The sequence below is a fragment of the Dryas octopetala genome, chromosome 5, assembly GCF_963921425.1.
Source record: "Dryas octopetala chromosome 5, drDryOcto1.1, whole genome shotgun sequence".
Classification (NCBI taxonomy): Eukaryota; Viridiplantae; Streptophyta; class Magnoliopsida; order Rosales; family Rosaceae; genus Dryas; species Dryas octopetala.
The window spans coordinates 21069267-21085791 of record NC_141370.1 but is presented as its reverse complement, the minus strand read 5'-3'; the positions used below and the strand labels follow the sequence as shown (position 1 = coordinate 21085791).

Here is a 16525-nt window from a genome sequence, read left to right as displayed (position 1 = left end):
ACTACAAATTTCTAAGTGTTCATATATAGGTGATACAAAATTGGTGTTTCATCCTAGCTATAGTCTAAAAAAGATCATATAGCTTCTAAGGGTAGGACAAAAAGAAGGTTAAGTGGGGGTTTATAGACCTCCTGTTATTATGCATTCTGTCAGATTAACAGTTGGTAGTGCCCAAAAGTGTAGATGTTAAGAATAGAATGTACATGTGGAAACTGAAGATGGGTCAAAGTCTGTGTGTTGCAGAGAGAGAGAGAGAGAGAAAGAAGGGAATCTTGGGAACAGGAGTGCAGAATGTCAGCGAAGGGATTTGTCTAGCAAGTAGCAACAAGTTTCGGAAGGCCAAGGAAAGAAAGGAGTACGTACAAAGTTGCTATCTTTCACACACACACACAAACACAAACACAAACACACAAATACAGAGACACACACACATTGAGATAATTAAGTAATTTAATTAGCATTTAGCAAAGCATGCACACATGTAGTCAGCAAATAGGTGAAATATGCAACAACCCAGAGCGGAGACACCGGCGCTAAAGAAGCCCTGCCTTAGGGCCTCCACTGGGGGACACTTCCCTTGGTTTTCCCTACCCCTTTTTCCATTCACTCTTTATTATTTTAAGGCAAGCTTTTGGGAAGTGCAAAAGACCATTTTAATATCATTTTTATATAAATTAAAAAAGGACTCTAAAAATAAGATAGAAAGAAAGAAATTTAAACTCTCTCTCTCTCTCTCTCTCATTATTTGGGGCGATAAGTTCGCGTGCCTCTACCCAATAAACAGATTCTCCCACGCCTTAAACCATTCCATTTTTCATCTTTGCTTTCTACACCAGATCCTAGGTCTTTGTTTCTCTTTCTTAGACTAACGATGTAGGAAATGACTAATGACTAAAGACTAATGACTGTGAGGAGGTCAAAAGGTAGCTCTCTTCTCTCTTTCTTAGTTATTCTTTTTCTTTTCTTTTTCTATTTACTGAATTTAATTTGATATATATATATATATATATATGCATAGTTGAAGCAATGAAAATGAACAGTAGAAACATGAATTCCAAGGTCAGAATTCTAAATCAGAATGCTGGTCTGGTCTTGATGAATTGATTAAAGAGGTAGACAAAGAGACAACCATGGCCATGTTCTACTCATAAGTGAGAGTTCTTTCAGGCTAAGCAGCGGGCCATGTTCATGTGGGCCTTTTTATATTCAGGAAAGCAAACATACTTTCTCAACATGTAGTTCCTATTCAGCACAAGAATATATTTGAACTACTTTTCTTATTTTTACCTTCTTTTTTATTTCTTGCCCCCCACCTGCCACTTTCTTTTGTTTTCTTTTTTTGCTTTAGTGCATGTTGATGTTTCTGGTTTTCCTAGAGCTAGCTAGAATTCATTCACTTTATGCATGGTTGATATCCATGCATGCACCACATAAGCAACATGGAATTGATCAGATTGATGAGATAGCAACTACCTTTGGAGTTTTGAACAGAGCTAGCTCGAAAGTAGTAAAATCTCTCTCATATATAGACTCATGGTCATAGAGTATACTATATACTTATCATGAAATAAGGGATGGAGAAGAATTAAAAGTGCATAAAAATATTGCACTGAACTTTAAGATAGCTGGCTAGCTTTTGCAATATTGTGGCCGGGGATGATGGGTATGTTTCAATCATGCATGGCATATATTTAGGCCAAAGTCGCTTGTCAGCTTGTGGAGACAAGAAAGACAACTTTCCCTCCATGAACTCGAGTTGCTACTAACAATAAAGCAGTGCTATTTGTAATTTGTATGAAATGAAACTTCACTGTCCACACCACACATGCAGGCAGAGGCAGGCTAACCTCCTCCCAAAGTATTTTAGCAAACAGAGCTAAACTTAATTCTTTTTAGTTATTTTGGGGTACCCAATGAGTTGGCCTAGTCGTGTCCAATGAAAATAAAGTCTAAAATTTAGGTGAAATCAGAAATTGTACAAAATATGGTTTAATCTTTTGAGAGTAGATAAAGAAATAATTTATTTTTCACTAAGAACCTGAGGTTACAATTCAAAATTTGACGGCTGATGCATGCAGCACTTCCCAGTCATTGGAGTACTTCACCTCCTCTATGAAGGAAGACTCTTTTGCAGCCACTTGCTTCTTATTTCCCTCGGAGTTTACAGTAAGCATACAAAATGGACCCGAGAAAACCAAGAGATTGGCCAGCAACATTTAACTTCAAGGAAATCAGGGCAGTAGTTCACATGGAAAAGTAAGGAAATTATAGACTGTCAGTTATGGGCATATATTGCTGAAATTACGTACATCCAAATGGGAGTTTTATGCTTACCAAATCAAATGGAAGCCCGCCAAACAGTACCCAGCCAAGCCCAATGGTAAGAAGATCCTAAAATAGCATGCATAGGGATGAGCTGTGTTTTGAGAGAGATAATAGCAAACAGAAAATTACATCTAATACAGTTCACAAAACAAGAAATTTGCTTTATGTGCCTATCCTTTTGGCCGGTTCAAGCCAAACAACTAAATGCTTATATGAAATCCAGCACTTATCCTCCAAGCACTTTTGAGTAACAAATTGAACCATCAGTCACATGAACATGTTAAACATAGGTTTTTTACTTTAACCTTATGATTGTTCTGTATTTAAAATCACTGGAAAATGTCTTGCATGTTCAGCATAACATAAGGTCCGAAACATGCATTACACACCTTCAAATTACCACAGATTGTCTGTGTGAGAGCTGAATTGAGCGTTGTATTCCAAAATACACAATAGTTTATTGAAAAAGCCATAACACAGGAAAGAAGCATCACAGCCTGCAAAATATTCCAATGCAGCAAGTTCAACTCACAAATGTCAAAATAGTTCATTGATGGCATTTTATGGCAATGGCATTAATATGCACTGATCTCTGGTAAAGAAACATGAAGCGAATAATGAAATAAGAAGTTTTATGGAACCAGTTTAATTTTCTTTAAGGAAGTATATTGTTAGTCATAACCTAGATACAGAAGTTTGGAGGAACTACAAAATGCATCTGACCAGATATTAGCAGGTTTTGTTCAAGAAAGGACTCCAACTCCAAGTATTTGTGGTAGCCATATGCACAAGTTTGCTCATATTATGTTCATTTAAAATAAAATAAAAAGAAAAAATAAACTGCTGAAAGAAGGGCAAATGATGGTGGGTTTCAGCAACACACAAGACCAAAGTTAAATGACAAGTGAGATGCAACTTTAGTACGGACAACGAGCAAACAACTGGGCATCTTGATACAAGTATCCAAAAGAGGATAGCAAAATGAGTTTAAACTAAGGAAATATCAGAGTTAAGTGTTTAAGAGAGATCTGTGACTGAAAGTGAATTGGTGGTTAACTGGTTATACTGTAACTGAATTGTCAAAAATGCACCAAGGCAGGCAACTATCAGATTGACAATTCTTCTTGTGAAAGGGAAGCACCTGAAAACCAGGAGAGAATAAATGTGGGAAGTTTATCATCCTGCTTAGGTCACCATTGATTGACGTCCACAACAGCAAGATTGGTCCACATATTATTCCTAGGGTACAAAAAAACAGATTTCCGTGCTAGTTCAGTTTAGCTCAAGTACATTCTTCATGGAAAATGAACCTCAAGGTCAACATATAAACTTTGTTTAGGACTTCTTATCTCACCATTGCACCACATTAGGCCAAAGGTACTAAGACCACTGGAATTACCTGCAAGATTGAAAATTAATAACAATATCCAACTATCACATAAATAAATGAGGCATGAGATAACAAAAGAATGAAAATACTACCAATGTGAGCTATAGAAGCCAGATATATTGCTGTGCAGATGTTTGCAACAAAAACAACAGCATAGGCATAGGCGTCAAATGACAAATCCCGAGCTCCAGCAATTACTGCACCTAGTATAATTATCCCCACACTGATGAAGTCCTTGGATGCATTCCATTAAGAAAGGTGTTATCAAAATGAAGACCTAGTCATAAAACTACACTCATGGACATGAATGAATTTGGCATTTTGGACAGAATATCATTATTTTATTGCTTCCTATAAAACCATTGGCACAACTATTAATGAAATGTAAATGTATTGCGTACCTGCCCACAACAGGATATGAATGTTTCTGCCCTGTCAAAATATGCTCGACAATCATTGTAAAAGCTACTGTAGTCCGTCTGAGGGTGGTGTACATGGGAACATTTATACCGCGCACTGATTCCATTGTAACCAACTTTCACCAAAAGAATTATAAATATGCATCACTAGAAGCAAAATCATAATATCCAGCCAAAATGATGTGAAAGATTCCACACTGCCTATACTGTACCTACCATGTAAAGCAAGTAGGATATTGCAAGAGGAAGAGTGTGAACCAACGTCTTAAATGGTACCAAGATTACTGGATTGCTCATAGTGCTCTGTGGTTCAGCTGTGAAGGAAATGATCTTCCAGCATTTCATGGCATACAGCAATATGCATGACGATAGCATCTAAGAAAACATTCAGAATTCACTCTAAGAAAAAGACATTCAATAAGAATATAAATTGCCAGCCATGATGTCTCTAAAAAAATTATATATTCAATTTTTTAATAACATGCATGTGGTGCTGGAAAACTTGAATAAAGAAACAAAAAAGGACAATGGTCAAGGATGCCTTCAAGATTTACAAATTCATGCTCTTTTCAAGAAGAAGAACATGAAGATCAATATCAGCAGTGGGAAACAACATGATGGAGCTATTTTTTCCCCTTTTTTTTTTTTGATAAAGACAAATCATTGCTTGAGGAAGACAAAACATTATTTATGCATTTATAATGTGGGCCACACACTTTATAGAATTGTTCTAAAGTACTATTTATGGAAGATGAATCACATGGAAAAATAGTATAGAATTTATAGTATGGCTTATGATCTTACAGTAAGATGAAAGATGACTCTTATTTCTGAATTTCTTCTTAAGGAAGGACAGGGGGGAATTGCAGTATGGCTACAGCACTAATGCTTGCTTAAATCACATATTGGTATTTGAAATCATAGAAGATACAAGATAAAATTTTTAGTAAGTACTAAGTGATTACAGTGAAATATTGCTAAAACACGTGACGGTCTAGTTTATAACGCAAAGATACAAGACTACTCCATTAAACCAACTTAGCAAATGTGCTACCTGAAAAAGTGTGATGACATTTGCACATGGGAAATTGTATGAAGAAAGGGCTGCTTTGTTGAACATTATCAAGAGAACTGCAGAATAAAGGGCAAAGCATGATCATGCATGTTACAAGAGAACATAGCTTCCGTCATGAATAATTATTGGCCATACATTGAAAGGTAGGTAACAGAAACTAGACACATATACAACTGAGACTAGTGTTTAAGCATTCCAAACTGTGACTTCTGAGATCACATAACACTGAGAAAACAATGCTGAAAACCCCATCAAAGTAAACCAAGTATAAGCAGGTAAAAATTAAAGCTTTAATGTTATCAACGGAACTTAATACCAACTCCAATGCAGAAATAAGAACAGCATAATAAAGTCATTTCATATAAATATTACAAAAAAAAAAATGGTAAGCACATTTTGACCTTGTGTTTCCACATTAAACAAAACAAAAATTCTCTGTACTTGCATATGACTCTATGTTTCAAAATCACACAAAAATTATGCCATCAATTATAGTTCCAATAAAAAATACGTTGAAGGCACTCTTACCTAAAGATGGTGACTTGAATTTCTACTCAGAACCGTCATTTATTCTTTTCAATCGTTTTTAGCTTTTCAATTACAATTCTTTATTTGTCCCAGTCGTGTGTATTTCAAAACCTTCCGATCCAAAGCATCTCTTCAGAATTCAAAATTAATATCTCCCTTACTAGTTACTTATTACAATGTCATCAAAATAATGCACATGATTAGTATTCACCATCCTATCTGATCATGGTTATGCTCTAAACTTCAACAGTAACCATGCAAATGGTTAAATTCTATCTAATCCCATGTGTCACTTCTCCATTATCTATCCCCTTGATCACATCATGCATCCACTATAAATTCCTTTTTACCTTCCAAGACCCCACCACCACATTATCTCTTCAAGGATTATCCACAAATCTTCTCTCTGTATACAATATATTACACCTACATTATATTCATAATTTGGTCCATAGCTTTAAAATTTAAGCCCAATGCGGTGCATACAAAGAAATAGAATAGTGTTACGTTAATGACAAGGGAAAGGAAAAAAAAACCCGGAAATTTTTAAAATTTTAAAACTATTTTATGTTCTTTCCTTACGTATTCTGACCAACCAAACAGAGCAAAACAAAAACAAAATAGCATTCCAGAAAAAATAGAAAACTATGACAGACACCGATCCCTTGACATAATTCAAAGCAAAAAATGAAAACAGAGCATATTACAGACAAATACAAAACATTAGCGTTGAACCCAAAAAATAAAGAGTACATGAAGCTGACATAGGCAATGGGGAAGAATGAAGATATAAACGAACCTGCGGAGGCCATGTATGAAATGGCAGCATAAGCTCCTTTCTTGAGCCTCTCTTGGCTGTGCGAAGAGTTGGAGACTGGTAAATTTTGGTTCTTTTCCATGTCCATGCCCAAACACGCCCTTTCTTCTCTCACAGCCTCACTCGCACGCTTTTAAAATTTTGGTACTCAACAAAAGTTATGGAGCAGCAGCGCTCAGTGTCTCAGTGAGAGTGTAGACAGAGGGGGAGAGGGAATATTTGAGCAATGATAAGTCTTCCGTGAAAACATTTATACGAAATAAACGTTTCAAGGCTATTAAATAATTAAATCAAATAATAGCCTGTCAAAGAAAAATAACTAAAATAATCACTTTCCAAGTTTATCCACAAAAACTTTAATGAGAAATCACTTTCCAAAAATGATAATAATATTGATAATCACTTACCGTTTATATCGGACAAAATACTCACTTTCCAAAAATATAGTCAAAATAATAACTTCTGTATTTGATAAGAGTATAAGACTGATATGGTGGTTACATTCATGTACAATGATTTTAATTCTTTCATTTTCAAAATAATTTCCGTTTTAATTATATACACATGTGAACCACATACATGTGACTCAATCACACAAGATTTAACTTAAAGGGGTATAGTGTATATAGATTTATATAGACTTTTGTAAACTTTTTTGAAGTGATAGACTTTTGTAAAATTTATAGATTTTCACAAAGTTTTACGGAGTTCTACAGAGTTTATAGAAATTCTTATAAATCTGTAAGGGAGAAGTCGGATTTATAATGACTTTAAAATACACATAAAAGTCATTCAAAGTCTATTAAAATCCATCATTAAATATATTCCATACAAGTCAGTGACTTTTTAAATACACATAGACTTTTACAAACTTAAAAGTTATTAAAAGTCTTAATTGAATATCACATCACTTTTAGACTCCTTAAAATTTTTAGGGTTAAATACAAAAATGGTCCATAAACTTTACAATGAATCTCAATTTAGTTAATTAACTATAAAAAGTGTCAGTTTGGTCCACAAACTTTTCAAGTTGTATCAAACCAGTACAAACGTTAACTTCTATCGAAAAATTTAACGAAAAGTGATCATGTGTATAACAAGTGACCACATTTTCAGAGGTATTTCAGTCCATTCATTACATTTTCATGTGACCAATTCGGTTTATTTTTTTATGAAAGTTAGTGTTTGTACTGTTTTGGTACAAATTGAAAAATTTGTGAACCAAATTGACATTTTTTATAATTAGTGGACCAAATTGAGATTCACTGTAAAGTTCGTGGACTATTTTTGTATTTAAGTATATATAAACTTTTACGGACTTTTTAAAAATCTTAATTGAATACCACATAACTTTTAAACTCCACAAAAGTCTTTTAAAATCCATATACAATACACCCCACTTAACCAAACACATTAGCTCTGATATTACGTTAAAAATGCAACACAAGATTTAAAATATTGATGTGAAATTTTATACTCTTAAAGTTTTTTGGACAAAAATCTTGACATACATGCTATAAGTTTTCATTATTTAATATATGAATTTGAAATTTTTTTATTCATGAACCAAGAAGGTTTTATATGGGTGGGGAAAGAAAATTGTAGGGTTTTTATAGAAATCCCGATACTGTTTGTCCTTTGCGGGCTTTTATTTTAACTGACCTGATATTTTAGGATTGAAGATTTGGGCTATTTCATTATTGGGCCTTATTATCTCGCTCTTAATCAAAAGCACATTAAAAAAGCAAAAAAAATAAAAGGAAAAAGAAACACCTTGTTCATGGTTTTGCTCGGAAAAAAAATCCTTATTCAGTAAGTAAAGCTTGTTGACGTGGCAAGACATGGTAGACACTGGAGTATTGCATAAAGCAGTGCTCAGCGGTTGGATCAGATCATCCGGCAATTGGTGTCACAAGCATGCAAATCTTAACCGTATAGTTACAAAGAGGTCCCACAAAACCAACGGCTATGATCCGATAATCCCCGCAACTATTTCACACGATAAGGCCCATTCTATCTTAGAAGGAAACCCATTATGCCATCTCGCTTACGTGGCCACACAACCCATCTATTTTCCACGGCGACCCCACTGCCTTGGTCTCTAAGGAAAAAACAAAAAAAAAACACCACCTCCTCCTCTCTCTCTCTCACTGCAAAATCGTCAGCGATGCAAGAACCAGAGCTTCACGATCTCTCCGACGACGCTGATTACGCTGCGTCGCAGCAACACGTAAGCGTTTATCTTGTAAATTCAAACTTCAATTCGATCATCTGCGACTGTTTTACGATAATCGATTGATTTTGTTGTTTATTTTTTTGAAGAGATTGCGATAATCGATAGATTAATCGGGATTTATTTGGTTGATTTGGTTTAGGGCTCGGCGAGTATGATGCAATGCGATAGCGCCAGGCAGAGCTCGTCGAGCGAGCACGATGGTGCTGAGGTGGTTTTCTTGAAAGACAATGTCACCATCCATCCCACTCAGTTTGCCTCCGAGAGGATTAGTGGTAGATTAAAGATAATCAAGCAAGCCTCTTCGCTATTCATGGTATTAATTGATTAATAATCGTGATTATTTGATTACTAATATATTATTAAAATTTTAAAAAAATCTTATTATTGTGTTTGGTTCGCTGTAATTTGCAGACATGGATTCCGTACAAAGGGCAAAACACGAACGCTAGGCTGTCTGAGAAAGGTTCTGTTTCTTCAGACTTTGAATCTTAGTTGATTTATTAATTTTGTTGAATTAATTTTTTGTTTTGTGGTTTATGCTTGTGGTGTAGATAGGAATCTTTATACAATAAGGGCAGTGCCATTTACAGATGTTCGGTCCATTCGTCGTCACACTCCCGCACTTGGATGGCAGTACATTATCGTCGTTTTGTCATCTGGTAAAACAACTTGTACATAATTTCCAAGGCCTAAGTATATATAGTGTTAGTTACAGTTCATTTGGTAGCTTTTGTAGACACTTGTTGTCAACAATTCACTCATTCATTAAGTAATTGGAATAGTCTCTTAGGAGTTAATGCACATAATAATACTTACTAGGTTTAGCCGTAGTGGTTGGTATGTCTAAGTTTCCCTATGTGGTGGTTGGTATGTCTAATTTTCCCGACGTGGTGGTGCAACCCCAATCTGTACTGCCAGGTTGGAAGTAAATCTAATAAGTAGAAGAAACCAAAGCATGTTCTGGTCCAAAACTCCAAGACTCCAATAACATATTTTATAATTTCGTAATAATTCTGTAACCTAACATTTATTATTGTCTTTTGTTTGGTTGGTCGTTTACTTGAGATATTATAGTACTCCGTACGAACAATTTGCGCGTACACTTCAATAAAGTAACTAGATATGCTAACAAATAATGTCTATAAAAAGAAAAAAAAAGTATTAAATGTATTTAGCTCATTATATTTTATTAGATTCAGCATCGTTTTAATATTTCTATTGCTAGGTACCTCTCTTCTTCTGGTTGATTTATTAGGCTTATATTTAAAGCTATATACTCTTTTATGTTGTGTGTTTGTATTTCTATGTATGGTATGAAAGGAAGTCTTTTTCAGGACTTGCATTTCCTCCCCTGTACTTCTACAATGGAGGAGTCAAGGAGTTTCTTGCTACTGTAAAGCAACATGTTTTTCTTGTGAGGTTGGTTATTTTTTATCAGCATTGTTATATTTATCTTTTCTGTTTTTGGTTTCTCTGTAGCTGGTGTATCTTTTGCTATACATGTATTTGTTTAATCCATATAAAAATGTCTTGGGAGTTGGGATCATACATTGTTTTACCAGTTAAAAATAGACAGAAGATAAGACTTCTGTAGAACTTCAATCCAGAATGAACTATCTTTGTGCTTATGCAAGTGTGTGCATGTGTGTGTGTGATTGAGAGAGGGTTCTTTGTGCTGTTTTACTAGTATTCCTTTTTGCATTATGTGGTGTTCCAAATATACGTTTATTCTATCATGTGTTGTAAGAGTTTTATTCTGATGAATTTTCCAGGTCAGCTGAAGATGCAAATGTATTTGTTGTGAATGATTTTCAAAGTCCTCTCCAGGTATGCATTATTTATGCCAATGCTGAAAGGAAACGTCTCCTTGTAGATGAATGTCAGAATAAATTACTGGAATGCTCTTGATACTTCCTACAAACAATTTTTTTTTCTGCATGCATACCCACACAGCAATTTTTAGAAAGCAGTCTTTTTTTGTTAGTTTATACATAATGTTCCTCTGCACAAAATTTGTAAGAACATGACAATGTAGCATCTATATCCCCTTCTGTGAAGGATAAAATGGTCTGAGTTACATTAAAAATTCCAAAGTAAAAGAAGGGAATTTCTTAATTGCATTTATCTTGCTTCTATCAAACATTAATAAGATTGTGTTGTGTGTTGGGCAACTTGCTTACTTGCTCCCTAGTCCATCTTAGCATCTGTTTGAAGTAATACATTTTGGTTGACATAAATAACATGATGTTCTTAATATGTTCTATAGCTTAATTTATTGAAGTCTGACCCAAATGAAAGGATCAATTGTTCTTTTTTGCTGTCTTTTCAACTTTGTTCTTCTTGATGATACTAGCAGCTGGAAACTACAATGTTTTCTCATGATTTATTGGTTTCTTCAGAGAACTCTATCATCTTTGGAGTTGCCTAGGGCTCTTTCTGTTGCAAATGGGCCATCTACATCCATGTTGGTTGGTGAGACCCCTTCAGATGAAAACCAGGAGAGTACGAGTGGGGATGTTCTTGATGAAAGTACAAGCATTTTTCAATACAATGAGAGGCAAAGGCAAAAGGTTCATGACCCTGCACGAGATCTCTCAATTCAAGTGTTGGAAAAATTCTCTCTCGTGACCAAATTTGCTCGGGAAACAACTTCGCAACTGTTCCGTGATGGTCACAGTAATGGATATGGTGCTATAGAACGGAGTAATAATACCCAGTCTCCCATTGATCACACTCAAAAGTCATTCAACAATTTGGACAAAGTCCCTGATAAAAATCCTGTCCCCCCAGATCCACTGGAGGTAAACCTTCCATTTTATCGAATTATTAAATGCATTTTGAGAAAAATTGTTGCAATAAATGTTTTAAATTTCCAAATGAACTCAAGGAAGTTATCTGGCTTTGTGTTTGATAAAAAACTGTAGATAAAACAGTCTTAATTTAAGCCGAGTCAAGCATACAATTTCCTTTGAATTTTCATGTCCACTGTAATAACTGTCTTTTTTGAAATTGGCAGGCCAGTAAATTTTCTCTGGTATGGGGAAAACCACGACGGCCACCTTTGGAGTCTGATGAGGTAAGGTTTTTCTCTTCTAAAAAGATAAGTTCTGTGCTAATAAACCTAACATTTAAATGCTGTGCCTAGTAAACATACATATCTCTGTCAGGTATGATGTTTCCTGAAATTGATTGCCACTCAAAATGGTTTGTTTTAAATTATCATTAAGCCAGAACCAGCTCGGTGTCTATTCGAATTAAATAAACCCAACCCATTAAAGTTTTTTTTTTTTTCCTGTTTCTGCAGGGTTCCTTTTGCAACTTTTGTTGTGAATATCTGGTTTTCTAAAATGTGGCACATACAAGTTGAAGTTCCCAACCCCCCCACCCAAAAAAAGAAAAAGAAAAAAAAAAAGCTAATATTTAGGCACTAGATGAAAATAGGGAAGGTGTTGGGAATCAGAATATTGTGATATTTTGTGAGAAAAATAAAGAAAAAAATGTATCGTGGATTCATAATAATATAGATATCAATATGTAATTCTGGGTTTAAAATAATTGAATACAAAATTAATAATACTGCTATAGTGTTGGCATCTTGGTGTAACCCCATTGACTCCATGCCTTTCACCTTTGGAAATCCCGAAATAAATTATTAATACATTTGTCTTCGGGCTTTGCAGAATCATCTTGTTAATGGAAACATTTTGAGTAGTGTTAGAGCTGATAGAAATGTGTGAGTTTTGTCATATTGCTTTGTGTAAGTTTCTTTTATTTTTGCAGTGGGCCACCTTCTTGGATTCTGAAGGGCGGATCACAGATTCAGAAGCTTTAAGAAAGAGAATATTTTATGGGGGAGTTGAACACAAATTACGGAAAGAGGTTTGTATAGAAATAATGAGCTAATTACTTTGTTTGAATATGCATCTTCTCAGTATTCTTAATTATGAATATAGGTTTGGCCATTCTTGTTGGGATACTATGCATATGATTCAACATATGCCGAGAGGGAATATCTTAAGGCCATGAAGAAGTCAGAGTTTGAGACTGTAAAGAAGCAGTGGCAGGTTAGTAATAAATCTAATTGTAATTTTTTCTACATCATCCTTCCCCACACTGCTCCCATTCCAAAAATGGCATGTCTGGACTTGAGGACATGGTACATGTGTCTGTGTCCAAAACTTCTTTGCTGACTGATAGAAAAATAACCTTCATATATAGGTAACTTATGCAGAGTTTTTAGGATTGTTATGGATAACTGTCAAAAATGTTAAATCGACACATGAATGTTGGTATATAGACGCACAAACATAGTGCTCTGCTCCTGTATCTAGGTTCACAGGTTGCCATGTCTACCACCTCATATTGGTGCTGAAACAGGACACTCACATCCATGTCCAGAAATATAGGTACTAGATACTTTGTACTTATCCATGTACAACTACCCCATGTCTTTATTCTTGTTAAATGGCACCACTAGTTGGCAAGCCAAAATATCTTTGCTTGTTGGGAGCTCAAATCTTCATAAGACCATATTAATCCTGTATGATGAATCAAAACTTGTTTGAGATGATGTTCAACTGGATAAAATTGTGAGAGAGGACTGGCTTTAAGGTTCCACTATGTAATTCATATTTATTGGGTCGTACAAGTCAGAATAAGGAAACCCTAAAACAAACCCAATAACTAAACCCTCTAAGTAATAAGGAAATAAACCCTCAAACGACCCCATGTCTTTAAGTATAAAAATTCAAAACATTAAATAAAATGTCACATTCAAAATTGACATAAATAAACTCTAATAAAATATCTCCGTGTAATCTGCATCCAAAAGTTATCAACAATTTATGGGAGTTTTGGATCTCTCCGCTGGTAATTTGGAGACTATGATGGGACAACAAAATGGTGTCTTAGTTTAGAACAATCATGCAGGTGCTACTTAAACACTCTGCAGAACCTGTTTTTGTAATTTTCTACTTAGGGTTTAAAAGTCAGCATGGTATCCTTTTGTTTTTTTTACGCTAGATACAGTATCATTTACTTATCTAAAGTATGCTGATTTTATTCACAATACTCTTTTAGAGATCCAGCAGATGGTGTATTGATGTAACACATACTGCCAAATCTTCTGAGGCAAGACTGAACATCCAATATCTAATGTGATATGTGTGTATTGTGGTTTCTGTAGTGATCCTACTTGGGATTAGAGATGTGCTTACCTCTCTTTATCCAGGGTTTTTAATTTTATTAAGAAACCTCTCTCTCTCTCTCTCACTCACACACACGCGCACACACCCACATTTGCAACCGTCTTTAGTAAGGTTGATTAGGTGGCTTAAGATATGTACACTTGTAATTTCCTCTGCAGAGCATCTCTAAAGAACAGGCCAGAAGATTTACAAAATTCAGGGAGAGAAAAGGCCTTGTTGACAAAGATGTGGTATTATGCAACTTGCAGAATTTATTCTTAGCTTTCAACTTTGTTGGGTGAATTAACAATGAAGTTTTTAAGTCTAAAACTATTAACTGTATTCTAATTTTTTTAAGGTGAGGACTGACCGAACTCTCTCCTACTACGATGGGGATGATAATCCACATGTGAATCTGCTACGTGATATACTGTTGACGTACTCATTTTACAACTTTGATCTTGGTTACTGTCAGGTGATTACTTCAATTAATTTCAATTCTGTATGATTTCATATAGAAGTAGTCATATTTTATTTGAAACTTCTGGAAATTTTGAATCTATGTTATTGCTAAGTGGTAACAGTATGTTCAATTAATGAAATCCTATTTATTTGTTACTCATGTTACTAAATTCAGGCTGCAAATGGTCATCTTACCCCCACTTGGTTCATGCATTAATAGCTCAGTTACAGCAGAGTCCCCCCCACCCTTATGTGAGATTCTGGGTTCTATGTGTTCATCATATAATATATCTTTGTTCTGTCTTGCAGGGTATGAGTGATCTTCTGTCCCCAATATTGTTTGTAATGGAAGATGAATCGGAATCATTTTGGTGTTTTGTTTCCCTGATGGAGCGCCTTGGCCCTAATTTTAACCGTGACCAAAATGGCATGCACTCTCAACTTTTTGCAATAACTAAGGTCTCTCTCTCTCTCTCTCTCTCTCTCTCTCTCTCTCTCTCTCTCTCTCTCTCTCTCTCTCTCTCTCTCTCTCTCTCTCTCTCGCTCTCTCATGTGCATGCCAATGCTAATCAGATAATGAATTTCATTGTAGTCTTTGACGCATCAGTTATTGATTTATGTTTACCTTGGACTGTGATGTGACACTCACTTAATTGGGTTTTTATGTGTGTGAATGAAGATTTGGTGTCTTGATTGTATACCGTACATTTCTTTTGCAGGCAGCAATAATATTCTGTGTTCTTAATTAATTCTAAATCATTGTTTTTGCAGTTGGTGGAGTTATTAGACAGCCCATTGCACAACTACTTTACGCAGCGTGACTGCTTGAATTACTTCTTTTGTTTCCGCTGGGTTCTTATACAGTTTAAAAGGTCAGGTTCCTTGATACTAGTTGATTATGTTGTGATGCACTTTTAGGATATTGCATGACAATGTTACTGTATTTTTACTTGGCTTCATTTCTCCTGATTAAGTTTCATCACATATATATATCTAGGGAATTTGAATTTGACAAGGTAATGTACTTGTGGGAGGTATTGTGGACACATTATCCGTCTGAGCACCTGCACCTGTATGTGTGTGTTGCGATACTGAAGCGATTCCGTAATAAGATAATCGGGGAGCAGATGGACTTTGACACTCTGTTGAAGTTCATTAATGAACTGAGCGGTCAGATTGATCTTGATGCAGTTCTCAGGGATGCAGAGGGTCTGTGCATATGTGCTGGTGAGAATGGTGCTGCTTGCATTCCACCTGGAACTCCACCCTCATTGCCTGTTGGTGATGGTTTGTACCCTCAACAAGAACAAGATGACGACGTATTGTAAATGTCTTTCCCTATTCGATCCAGGGAGGATTGATCAACTTAAAACTTTATTCCTCAACTTAAATCTCCATGGAAACATTTCCTGATTTGTCTAATTGTTGCTTTTTCAAGGCAATTAGCTTATCTTTCGTACTGTGAATGCAGTTTACCGGCAACTATGTATTTTATAATTTATCATATGTTTATTTTATGGTACAATCATCTATTTAACTATGGAGCTTCGTTTGTTTTTCCTTTTTCTTTCTGTGGGATGAAATTTTGTTTGTTGACAGATGGTAGTTAATTAATTTTAGTTTTAAGATTAAAACAAATTACAAAATTTGAGGTGGCAAATAGAATTGGGCAACCTATGAAGAATAGTTGAATAAAATTGGGCTTGTACCATAATTAGAAACTCTAAGGCTTCAAATCGCACTCATTTAGCGTTGAAAAATGGATTTGGTCATGGCCAAAACTATAAAAATCGTCAGGAGAGAAATGAAGCTCAAACTCTTTTTATTTCATGGATGTATAATTCAAATTCCAACTCTACCGATCGAGCTAGGGGTGGGTGCTTATTGGTGATCGGATCTTCCATTTTGAAGTTATCATGTCCGTACACGTATATCTATCATGTACTTTTGAAATTGGGGACTCTTTGATTCTGATTTTGTAGCAAGATCTGACTCTGATTATTGTTGCATTTTATGAACTCGTGTAGGTTGTATTCCGTAAAAAGTGAAAAAAAAACAAAAATTGTTCCTTTTCAAAAAAGAAAAAG

At 35.2% G+C, this 16525-nt stretch overlaps 2 protein-coding genes across 3 annotated transcripts; one reads left to right on the top strand and one right to left on the bottom strand.

Annotated features, from left to right (window-relative positions):
* Positions 1-1975: 1975 nt before the first annotated feature.
* Positions 1976-6654, bottom strand: LOC147285657 (UDP-N-acetylglucosamine transporter UGNT1-like). Its single transcript, XM_086244722.1, has 10 exons — positions 6537-6654; positions 5189-5265; positions 4351-4509; positions 4117-4250; positions 3808-3938; positions 3680-3724; positions 3467-3564; positions 2715-2822; positions 2335-2391; positions 1976-2220 (listed from the first exon to the last, which is right to left on the bottom strand). The coding sequence occupies exons 1-10, from the start codon at positions 6640-6642 to the stop codon at positions 2146-2148; spliced, it is 990 nt and encodes a 329-aa protein (XP_086100848.1). The 5' UTR covers positions 6643-6654; the 3' UTR covers positions 1976-2145.
* Positions 6655-8641: 1987 nt separating this feature from the next.
* On the top strand, positions 8642-15963 carry LOC147285656 (RabGAP/TBC domain-containing protein). Of its 2 annotated transcripts, XM_086244245.1 has the most exons (16): positions 8642-8784; positions 8930-9103; positions 9202-9253; positions 9342-9449; positions 10125-10209; positions 10563-10617; positions 11190-11591; positions 11807-11866; positions 12571-12669; positions 12744-12854; positions 13870-13920; positions 14156-14227; positions 14335-14451; positions 14748-14897; positions 15210-15310; positions 15436-15963. In XM_086244245.1, the coding sequence occupies exons 1-16, from the start codon at positions 8722-8724 to the stop codon at positions 15764-15766; spliced, it is 2031 nt and encodes a 676-aa protein (XP_086100371.1). In that variant the 5' UTR covers positions 8642-8721; the 3' UTR covers positions 15767-15963. The 2 variants fall into 2 exon arrangements, with proteins under 2 accessions (XP_086100371.1, XP_086100372.1); XM_086244246.1 differs by lacking the exon at positions 13870-13920.
* Positions 15964-16525: the final 562 nt, after the last annotated feature.

What these genes read in the sequence shown, in the direction of transcription:
- LOC147285656 (XM_086244245.1), top strand. Translation starts at nt 8,722, where the DNA reads ATGCAAGAACCAGAGCTTCACGATCTCTCCGACGACGCTGATTACGCT. An exon ending in GCCTTGTTGACAAAGATGTG is followed by an intron (nt 14,228 to 14,334) that starts GTATTATGCAAC and finishes AATTTTTTTAAG; the next exon opens with GTGAGGACTGACCGAACTCT. An exon ending in AACTTTTTGCAATAACTAAG is followed by an intron (nt 14,898 to 15,209) that starts GTCTCTCTCTCT and finishes TTGTTTTTGCAG; the next exon opens with TTGGTGGAGTTATTAGACAG.
- LOC147285657 (XM_086244722.1), bottom strand. Translation starts at nt 6,642, where the DNA reads ATGGACATGGAAAAGAACCAAAATTTACCAGTCTCCAACTCTTCGCAC. An exon ending in TATCCTACTTGCTTTACATG is followed by an intron (nt 4,251 to 4,350) that starts GTAGGTACAGTA and finishes TTTTGGTGAAAG; the next exon opens with TTGGTTACAATGGAATCAGT. An exon ending in TATTCTCTCCTGGTTTTCAG is followed by an intron (nt 2,823 to 3,466) that starts GTGCTTCCCTTT and finishes AATATTTTGCAG; the next exon opens with GCTGTGATGCTTCTTTCCTG.